We start from the raw sequence: 11,430 nt of genomic DNA on the forward strand, positions 1-11,430 counted from the left end.
AGAGTAGTAATGCCGGCATATTGTTATAATTGTTCTATTTTATTAGTTATAAATCTGTTACTGTGCCTAATTTATAAATTAAATTTTATCATAGGCATGTAGGTATAGGAAAAACATGGTATATAAAGGGTTTGGTACTATCCATGGTTTCAGGCATCCACAGATCTCTTGGAACGTCTCTCCTATGGATAAAAGAAGACTACTGTATAATTATATATATATGTGTGTGTGTGTGTGTGTATACCCAACCTTTTGTCCTAGTCACATGTTTGACTGAAATTTGTTCTCTGATAATTTTGTCCTCCATGAATCAGGCTCAGTTATTACAAGAGTTTGCCAAATGTTCCCCTTTTCTTCATTGATATTAGTTTCTAATTTCAGATAATATTCCTAAGTAAGCAATTAGTTATCACACTATTTTTATGACTTTTTCCTTTGTATTACTAGCTTCAATGTTTTCAGTAAATACCCTTCTATAGTACAGTGTGCTGGTGTTTGAAGAGCATATCAAATTAGTGGTCCCTTCGTGTCTGGAATTTGCGAGTTCTTGGTCTCACTGACTTCAAGAATAAAGCCGCAGACCCTAGCGGTGAGGGTTACAGTTCTTAGAGATGGTGTATCCGGAGTTTGTTCCTTCAGACGTTCAGATGTGTCCACAGTGTCTTCCTTCTGGTGGGTTCGTGGGTCTTGCTGGCTTCAGGAGTGAAGTTGCAGACCTTCAAGGTGAGTGTTACAGCTCATTAAGGCCACGTGGACCCAAAGAGTGAACAGCAGCAAGATTTATTGTAAAGAGCAAAAGAACAAAGTCTCCACACTGTGGAAGGTAACCTTAGTTGGCTGCCACTGCTGACTTGGCAGCCTGCTTTTGTTCCCTTATCTAACCCCACCCACATCCTGCTGATTGGTCCATTCTGCAGAGAGCTGATTGGTCCATTTTACAGAGAGCTGATTGGTCCATTTTACAGAGAGCTGATTGGTCCATTTTGATAGAGTGTTGATTGGTGCATTTACAATCCCTGAGCTAGACACAGTGCTAGACAGAAAAGATCTCCAAGTCCCCACTAGGTTAGCTAGATAGAGAGTACTGATTGGTGTATTTACAAACCTCAAGCTAGACACAGAGTACTGATTGGTGTGTTTACAATCCTTTTGCTAAACACAGAGTGCCGATTGGTGCATTCACAATCCCTCAGGTAGACATAAAGGCTCTCCAAGTCCCCACTAGACCCAGGAGCCCAGCTGGCTTCACCTAGTGGATCCCACACCAGGGCTGCAGTCAGAGCTGCCTGCCAGTCCCACACTGTGCGCCCTCAGCCTGCACTCCTCAGCCCTTAGGTGGTTGGTGGTACCGGCTGCTGCGGGGCAGGGGGCAGTGTCCATTGGGGAGGCTCTGGCCCTGCAGGAGCCCATGGCAGAAGGGAGGCTCGGGCATGGCGGGCTGCGGGTCCTGAGCCCTGGGAGGCAGCTGAGGCCTGGCAAGAATTCAAGCACAGCGCTGGCTGGCCGGTACTGCTGGGGTACCTGACACACCGTCTGTAGCTGCTGGCCCAGGTGCTAAGCCCCTCAGGTCCTGGGACCTGGCCCAGCCACTCCAAATGCATGAGCCGCAGAGCCCGTGCCTGCCCAGAACTCACCCTGGCTGGCGAGCGCCTTGCAGCCTTGGTTCCCATGGGCGCCTCTCCCTGTACACCTCCCCGCAAGCAGAGGGAGCCGAGGGAGCCGGCTCTGGCCTCAATCAGCCCAGAGAGGGGCTCCCACAGTACAGCTGTGGGCTGAAGGGCTCCTCAAGCGCAGCTAGAGTGGGTGCCCAGGCCAAGGAGGTGCTGAGAGCCAGTGAGGGCTGCCAGCACGTTGTCACCTCTCACCTTTCCCAAGAACATCAGTCCTAATTTGATGAAAGATAAGTGACAAAAGGAATAGAAGTCTGGTTAGATCAAATACAGAGAAAGGATATAAGGATATAATAAGATGATACAAGATTTAGAAACATAACATCATTTTATTGTGTGTGTGTATATATATCTTTTGTACCTCATATTTTTTTGTGCTATGTTACAAAACATTAGAGCAGTCTACTGTTTTATTCACTTCCAGGTGATGAGAAGTCAACTCAAAATCAGGACTCATAATGTCAGTCCGTGCCTTTCAGTTCCTAGAAGAGAAGTAAGGTAGCATTGAAGATGGAAGAAGGTCACCATAAGGAAAAATTCCCAAAGCAGAAAACAAGCTTTGTGTGCCACCATTCCATCCTATGCATCCGAGGTACACTGAGTCTGGCACAAATTACCTCCTCAATTAATAAATAAAATCTCTGTAAATAAATAGTCTAGGAATAGTTATTTATTTTTATATATTCATTCCTAATGTTGACAAGGATCTAATTCACTTAAAATTTAGTCCATATTGTTTTCCATAATGGTCGAACTAGTTTATAATCCCACCAACAGTGTAAAAGTGTTCCTATTTCTCCACATCCTCTCCAACACCTGTTGTTTCCTGACTTTTTAATGATTGCCATTCTAACTGGTGTGAGATGGTATCTCATTGTGGTTTTGATTTGCATTTCTCTGATGGCGAGTGATGATGAGCATTTTTTCATGTGTCTGTTGGCTGTATGAATGTCTTCTTTTGAGAAGTGTCTGTTCATATCCTTTGCCCACTTTTTGATGGGGTTGTTTGTTTTTTTCTTGTAAATTTGTTTGAGTTCTTTGTAGGTTCTGGATGTTAGCCGTTTGTCAAATGAGTAGATTGCAAAAATTTTCTCCCATTCTGTAGGTTGCCTGTTCACTCTGATGGTAGTTTCTTTTGCTGTACAGAAGCTCTTTAGTTTAATTAGATCCCATTTGTCAATTTTGGCTTTTGTTGTCATTGCTTTTGGTGTTTTAGACATGAAGTCCTTGCCCATGCCTATGTCCTGAATGGTATTACCTAGGTTTTCTTCTAGGGTTCTTATGGTATTAAGTCTAACATTTAAGTCTTTAATCTATCTTGAATTAATTTTCATATAAGGAGTAAGGAAAGGATCCAGTTTCAGCTTTCTACTTATGGCTAGCCAATTTTCCCAGCACCATTTATTAAATAGGGAATCCTTTCCCCATTTCTTGTTTCTCTCTGGTTTGTCAAAGATCAGATGGCTGTAGATGTGTGGTATTATTTCTGAGGGCTCTGTTCTGTTCCATTGGTCTGTATCTCTGTTTTGGTACCAGTACCATGCTGTCTTGGTTACTGTAGCCTTGTAGTATAGTTTGAAGTCAGGTAGCATGATGCCTTCAGCTTTGTTCTTTTGACTTAGGATTGTCTTGGCAATGCGGGCTCTTTTTTGGTTCCATATGAACTTTAAAGCAGTTTTTTCCAATTCTGTGAAGAAACTCATTGGTAGCTTGATGGGGATGGCATTGAATCTATAAATTAACTTGGGCAGTATGGCCATTTTCACGATATTGATTCTTCCTATCCATGAGCATGATATGTTCTTCCATTTGTTTGTGTCCTCTTTTATTTCACTGAGCAGGGGTTTGTAGTTCTCCTTGAAGAGGTCCTTTACATCCCTTTCTTTCTCTTGCATGATTGCCCTAGCCAGAACTTCCAACACTATGTTGAATAGGAGTGGTGAGAGAGGGCATCCCTGTCTTGTACCAGTTTTCAAAGGGAATTTTTCCAGTTATTGCCCATTCAGAATGATATTGGCTGTGGGTTTTTCATAAATAGCTCTTATTATTTTGAGATACGTTCCATCAATACCGAATTTATTGAGCGTTTTTAGCATGAAGGGCTGTTGAATTTTGTCAAAGGCCATTTCTGCATCTATTGAGATAATCATGTGGTTTTTGTCTTTGGTTCTGTTTATCTGCTGGATTACGTTTATTGATTTGTGTATGTTGAACCAGCCTTGCATCCCAGGGATGAAGCCCATTTGATCATGGTGGATAAGCTTTTTGATGTGCTGCTGAATCCGGTTTGCCAGTATCTTATTAAGGATATTTGCATCGATGTTCATCAGGGATATTGGTCTAAAATGCTCTTTTTTTGTTGTGTCTCTGCCAGGCTTTGGTATCAGGATGATGTTGGCCTCATAAAATGAGTTAGGGAGGATTCCCTCTTTTTCTATTGATTGGAATAGTTTCAGAAGGAATGGTACCAGCTCCTCCTTAAACCTCTGGTAGAATTCAGCTGTGAATCCATCTGGTCCTGGACTTTTTTTGGTGGGTAGGCTATTAATTGTTGCCTCAATTTCAGAGCCTGCTATTGGTCTATTCAGGGATTCAACTTCTTCCTGGTTTAGCCTTGGGAGAGTGTAAGTGTCCAGGAAATTATCCATTTCTTCTAGATTTTCTGGTTGATTTGCATAGAGGCGTTTATAGTATTCTCTGATGGTTGTTTGTATTTCTGTGGGGTCAGTGGTGATATCCCCTTTATCATTTTTTATTGCATCTATTTGATTCCTCTCTCTTTTCTTCTTTATTAGCCTTGCTAGCGGTCTGTCAATTTTGTTGATCTTTTCAAAAAACCAACTCCTGGATTCATTGATTTTTTGGAGGGTTTTTTGTGTCTCTATCTCCTTCAGTTCTGCTCTGATCTTAGTTATTTCTTGCCTTCTGCTAGCTTTTGAATGTGTTTGCTCTTGCCTCTCTAGTTCTTTTAATTGTGATGTTAGAGTGTCAATTTTAGATCTTTCCTGCTTTCTCTTGTGGGCATTTAGTGCTATAAATTTCCCTCTACACACTGCTTTAAATGTGTCCCAGAGATTCTGGTATGCTGTATCTTTGTTCTCATTGGTTTCAAAGAACATCTTTATTTCTGCTTTCATTTCGTTATGTACCCAGTAGTCATTCAGGAGCAGGTTGTTCAGTTTCCATGTAGTGGAGCGGTTTTGATTGAGTTTCTTAGTCCTGAGTTCTAGTTTGATTGCACTGTGGTCTGAGAGACAGTTTGTTATAATTTCTGTTCTTTTACATTTCCTGAGGAGTGCTTTACTTCCAATTATGTGGTCAATTTTGGAATAAGTGCGATGTGGTGCTGAGAAGAATGTATATTCTGTTGATTTGGGGTGGAGAGTTCTATAGATGTCTATTAGGTCCGCTTGGTGCAGAGATGAGTTCAATTCCTGGATATCCTTGTTAACTTTCTGTCTCGTTGATCTGTCTAATGTTGACAGTGGAGTGTTGAAGTCTCCCATTATTATTGTATGGGAGTCTAAGTCTCTTTGTAAGTCTCTAAGGACTTGCTTTATGAATCTGGGTGCTCCTGTATTGGGTGCATATATATTTAGGAGGGTTAGCTCTTCCTGTTGAATTGATCCCTTTACCATTATGTAATGGCCTTCTTTGTCTCTTTTGATCTTTGATGGTTTAAAGTCTGTTTTATCAGAGACTAGGATTGCAACCCCTGCTTTTTTTTGTTCTCCATTTGCTTGGTAGATCTTCCTCCATCCCTTTATTTTGAGCCTATGTATGTCTCTGCATGTGAGATGGGTCTCCTGAATACAGCAGACTGATGGGTCTTGACTCTTTATCCAGTTTGCCAGTCTGTGTCTTTTAATTGGAGCATTTAGTCCATTTACATTTAAGGTTAATATTGTTATGTGTGAACTTGATCCTGCCATTATGATATTAACTGGTTATTTTGCTCGTTAGTTGATGCAGTTTCTTCCTAGCCTCGATGGTCTTTACATTTTGGCATGTTTTTGCAATGGCTGGTACCGGTTGTTCCTTTCCATGTTTAGGGCTTCCTTCAGGGTCTCTTGTAAGGCAGGCCTGGTGGTGAGAAAATCTCTAAGCATTTGCTTATCTGTAAAGGATTTTATTTCTCCTTCACTTATGAAACTTAGTTTGGCTGGATATGAAATTCTGGGTTGAAAATTCTTTTCTTTAAGAACGTTGAATATTGGCCCCCACTCTCTTCTGGCTTGTAGAGTTTCTGCCGAGAGATCTGCTGTTAGTCTGATGGGCTTCCCTTTGTGGGTAACCCGACCTTTCTCTCTGGCTGCCCTTAAGATTTTTTCCTTCATTTCAACTTTGGTGAATCTGGCAATTATGTGTCTTGGAGTTGCTCTTCTGGAGGAGTATCTTTGTGGCGTTCTCTGTATTCCCTGAATTTGAATGTTGGCCTGCCCTACTAGGTTGGGGAAGTTCTCCTGGATGATATCCTGAAGAGTGTTTTCCAACTTGGTTCCATTTTCTCCCTCACTTTCAGGCACCCCAATCAGACGTAGATTTGGTCTTTTTACATAATCCCATACTTCTTGCAGGCTTTGTTCATTTCTTTTTCTTCTTTTTTCTTTTGATTTCTCTTCTCACTTCATTTCATTCATTTGATCCTCAATCGCTGATACTCTTTCTTCCAGTTGATCGAGTCGGTTACTGAAGCTTGTGCATTTGTCACGTATTTCTCGTGTCATGGTTTTCATCTCTGTCATTTCGTTTATGATCTTCTCTGCATTAATTAGTCTAGCTGTCAATTCTTCCACTCTTTTTTCAAGATTTTTAGTTTCTTTGCGCTGGGTACGTAATTCCTCCTTTAGCTCTGAGAAGTTTGATGGACTGAAGCCTTTTTCTCTCATCTCGTCAAAGTCATTCTCTGACCAGCTTTGATCCATTGCTGGCGATGGGCTGCGCTCCTTTGCAGGGGGAGATGCGCTCTTATTTTTTGAATTTCCAGCTTTTCTGCCCTGCTTCTTCCCCATCTGTGTGGTTTTATCTGTCTCTGGTCTTTGATGATGGTGACGTACTGATGGGGTTTTGGTATAGGTGTCCTTCCTGTTTGATAGTTTTCCTTCTGACAGTCAGAAGGACTGTCTGTTGGTCTGTTGGAGATTGCTTGAGGTCCACTCCAGACCCTGTTTGCCTGGGTATCAGCAGCAGAGGTTGCCGAAGATAGAATATTGCTGAACAGCGAGTGTACCTGTCTGATTCTTCCTTTGGAAGTTTCCTCTCAGGGGTGTACTCCACCCTGTGAGGTGTGGGGTGTCAGACTGCCCCTAGTGGGGGATGTCTCCCAGCTAGGCTACTCAGGGGTCAGGGACCCACCTGAGCAGGCAGTCTGTCCGTTCTCAGATCTCAACCTCCATGTTGGGAGATCCACGGCTCTCCCCAAAGCTGTCAGACAGAGTCGTTCGTGTCTGCACCAGCCCCCGCTGCTTCCCCTGTTGGTCTTCAGCTGTGCGCTGTCCCCAGAGGTGGAGACTACAGAGACAGGCAGGCTTCCTTGAGCTGTTGTGAGCTCCACCCAGTTCGAGCTTCCCAGCGGCTTTGTTTACCTACTTAAGCCTCAGCAATGGCGGGCGCCCCTCCCCCAGCCTCGCTGCTGCCTTGCGGATAGATCGCCGCAGACTGCTGTGTTAGCAGTGAGGGAGGCTCCGTGGGCGTGGGACCCTCCCGGCCAGGTGTGGGATATATTCCCCTGGTGTGCCTGTCTGCTTAAAGCGCAGTATTGGGGTGGGAGTTACCCGATTTTCCAGGTGTTGTGTGTCTCAGTTCCCCTGGCTAGGAAAACGGATTCCCTTCCCCCTTGGCTTCCAGGTGAGGCGATGCCTCACCCTGCTTCAGCTCTCGCTGGTCAGGCTGCAGCAGCTGACCAGCACCGATTGTCCGGCACTCCCTAGTGAGATGACCCCAGTACCTCAGTTGAAAATGCAGAAATCACTGGTCTTCTGTGTCGCTCGCGCTGGGAGTTGGAGACTGGAGCTGTTCCTATTCGGCCATCTTGCTCCGCCCCCCGACTAAAGGAATTTTTATGCCAGGAATGAAGTTTGGTGCTGAGGTCTCAGTATTTGAAGCTCATCCAGTTTGAGACAAATCTCAATTTTCTTTGTGCATGTATGCATTGAATTTTTTGCACAATAGGAAGTGTTTTTACATCTCTCTACATTTACTCCTGGTTTCATTTATTAGACCATAATTAGAAATCAACTTCTAAAATCATGTAAACTCAAAGAGGTAAATGGAAAACAGAAAAATCTAGTCAATTAAAAAAAAAAAGTGAAGAAATATTAAATGACTCTACAGAACCACACTTTAGATAGCTTTGATTAGGCCAACAACTCTTGTAGTTTAAGACATAGCATCTTGAAATTAGACTCAATAGTCCCTTACAGTGTTTGCTAGGTACATCTTTAACAATAAACTGGGCATTCAGTGTTAGGCTTTTCTGTGACTACGATGATCAAAGATTAAAGAACATGCTCAGATAATCGATTGTCAATAGATAATATGAGGCAGGGAAAGAGAGGACTCCATCAATGGATGGATTAGAATGGGGACTGGAATATTCCTTTACTCAAATTTTCTTAAGTTGGTGATTATATCACCTATCTGTATTTTTTTCTTTAGGGTTAATTTCCTATGTTGCTTTCCTAAGGCTTAGAACTGATGGCTTTATTTTAGAGCACATGCAAACTTTAATATAATGGAACCCCTGGCATTTATTTGGTTATAATTCTGTTCGTGTATATGTTAAGATGCTGAACAGGCACACAAAATTCATAGCCTGATATAGAAACAACTATACTATATTCTCAACCTCAATCAGCCAACCATTGACTATTGACTAAAACAAAATATGAACAACCCAATTTAAGAAATTTGGTCTTATTACAAGGACTGAGAAGGTGGGAGGACGGGTTTATAATGTTCCAAGAGCCATATAAATAAAGAACATTATTACTATTTTTTGTTTAACCTTTATTCATTATTAGATCTCTCCAGTAATCATTAAACACATTCATAAATTGAATTGGCTGTACTTCATCACAAGAAACACATTTAATATTATGTCTTTTTAACTATGCCAATTTCATTAACTTTTATAGCAATTTTAAACAAGTAAGGCAATTTACAGTTGGTACAGGCTCAATATAAACCCATAGAAACCATTGAGTAAGTATAGTAAGCTGTATATTCATTTCTTTATCATGGATAAATTATCTATCCACCTATATTGCCATATGTATATGTATGTATCCACCCATCCATCAACTTATTAATATATCTGCCCATATACTTACCTGTTGGCTATTTTATCTATTTGACTCCTTAAAATCTATCCATCAGTCATCTAAATATCTTTTTGTATTTATTTATACTCAGGCTAAGGAAATATTACTCAGAATATTATGTAAATTTTGACAATGCCACTAATTAGCCATTATTAGTGATTACAATAGTTCAGTTTTATACATAAAACATTTCTTCTACATGTAGCTCTCAGAATGACAATGACCAAAATGCTCTTGCAGATAATCTGGCCCTAGTTCAATAGAGAGAGAAAGAGGGGAGAGAGAGAGAGAGAGAGAGAGAGAGAGAGAGAGAGAGAGAGAGAGAGAGAGAGAGCGCGAGCATCTTTTATGCTAGATTCTTTCATTGAATAGCTTACTTGGGAAAGTAACATTATTCCCTGGTTCTCAATTTCATCATCTGTAAAATAAATAGATTTGACTGGATAATTTGTATTTTCTAAAATCTCCACTTATTAGATATATTATATATGTTGAAGAACCTCTGTTTAATGAAGTCTTTATGTCAAATACTGTGTTTAACTATAGGGAGAATGGCTCAGATCCTTTGAACCCCACTATTTACAATGTGGCTTTGGATTAAAAAATGGTACAGTAAACATCATGATACCAAAACAATTTGTTACTGCTTAGGAAATAAACAAATATCTATATTTGTAGGCGAATGATGTAGATTTTGTCCCTAATTAGCATGATTTTGAAAAACCTAGTGTATCATTGGGTCTTAATTTTATCTTTTGTAGAACAGGGCTGTGGATGAGATTTGTTGCACAGTACTCTAGTTTCCTTTCAATCTTTTAGATAGATAGATAGATATGATAGTTAGATAGAGATACAGATATGACTATGAGAATTTGCGTGGAGTTTCCTATACTGTTTTAAAACTATGAAGTCCACTCTAGGGAATGTAGGGACTAAAGACAAGTAAGATACATTCCTATTCTTATCCACAATGGGTTACAAACATATTAAATGGCAAATATTTTTACTTACCAAAAACCCTCTATTGCCTTCTGAATTTTGAGCTACAAAAACCCCACATGCATTAGCATCTCATCGGCAATAAACATTCTATTGCTACTTTAGTGTATAGGGTACTATACTAGGTGCTGATGCTTTTATACTTGTCTTTTTTCTTAGAGACTATTGCTAGAGATGGAGAGGAAATCTCCTCTTTCTTAAAACATGTGAAAGTCTGAAAGGAAATTATATTCAAATAGATCTGAAAGAAAAATTCAACATTGTGGGTCCTTTCACAATAAAACGTTAACTATACATTTTATAATGCTTGTTAGTAAATGTTATGTTGTGTAAGAAACAATTAATATGACCAGAACTTCATGACAGCTGAGGTTGATTACAGAAACAGTTCTACCATGAACTAATCGATTTCTTGCGATAGCATCAATATGTTGACCAATTGAATGAGGGGGATAAATGCTGAAAAAGTATTTAACTTTCCTCTGAGGAAAATTAAGGAGTATGATCAGTCTTCCTAGATTTAAAGATATGGCTGCTTAGTTTCCTCATGGAATACTTGACATCTTTATTCCTAAGGTTATAGATCACTGGATTCAAGAGGGGAGTGAATATGGTATAAAACACTGAGAGTACTTTGTCTACTGGGAAATTTGTGAAAGGCCACACGTAGATGAAAATGCATGGACCAAAGAAAAGGGTCACAACGGTAAAGTGGGCACTGCAAGTGGAGAGCGCTTTGGAGGATCCACCAGAGGATGCTGCCGAACAGTGATCAGGATGATAGTGTAGGAGATCACCAAGAGGATGAAGCACACCAGGGCAATCATGCCACTGGTTGAGATCATGAACACCCCCAGAATATATGTGTCAACACAAGCAAGTTTAATCACCAAAGGGAGGTCACAAAAGAAACTGTCTACTTCATTGGGTCCACAGAAGGGCAGATTCACTGTAAATGCTAACTGACTCAGAGCATGGAAGATGCCGACGATCCAGGAAAGTATCACAAGCCCAACACACATTCTCCGGCTCATGATAGTTAGGTAACGTAGAGGCTTACAGATAGCCACATACCTATCAAAGGACATGGAGATCAGCAGTACAATCTCAGCACCTCCTAAGAGATGTAGGAAGAATATCTGCGTCATGCAGCCTTCAAAAGAGATGCCTTTGTGTTCACTGAGGAAGTCTGCAATCATTTTGGGGGTGGCAAATGAGGCCAGGGACATGTCAATGAAGGAGAGATTGCCCAGCAGAAAGTACATGGGGGAATGAAGGTGTGACTCTGATGCAATGGTGACCACAATAAGAAGGTTCCCCAGCACAGTGGCTGCATAGACTATGGAGAAAAACAGGAAGTAGAAAATCTGGAGTTCTAAAGAACTGGACAGACCCCGTAGTATGAATTCAGTTACCACAGACTGATTGCTCCAGGCCAT

General features: G+C 41.0%; 1 protein-coding gene across 1 annotated transcript; it reads right to left on the reverse strand.

Moving 5' to 3' along the window:
• Nucleotides 1–10,483: 10,483 nt before the first annotated feature.
• LOC104673108 (olfactory receptor 4K3-like) lies at nucleotides 10,484–11,430 on the reverse strand. The gene is given in 2 exon segments (XM_010377037.1): nucleotides 10,484–10,749; nucleotides 10,752–11,430. Coding segments are annotated over 2 exon segments (945 nt in total).

This window comes from Rhinopithecus roxellana, chromosome 5, assembly GCF_007565055.1.
Source record: "Rhinopithecus roxellana isolate Shanxi Qingling chromosome 5, ASM756505v1, whole genome shotgun sequence".
Taxonomy (NCBI): Eukaryota; Metazoa; Chordata; class Mammalia; order Primates; family Cercopithecidae; genus Rhinopithecus; species Rhinopithecus roxellana.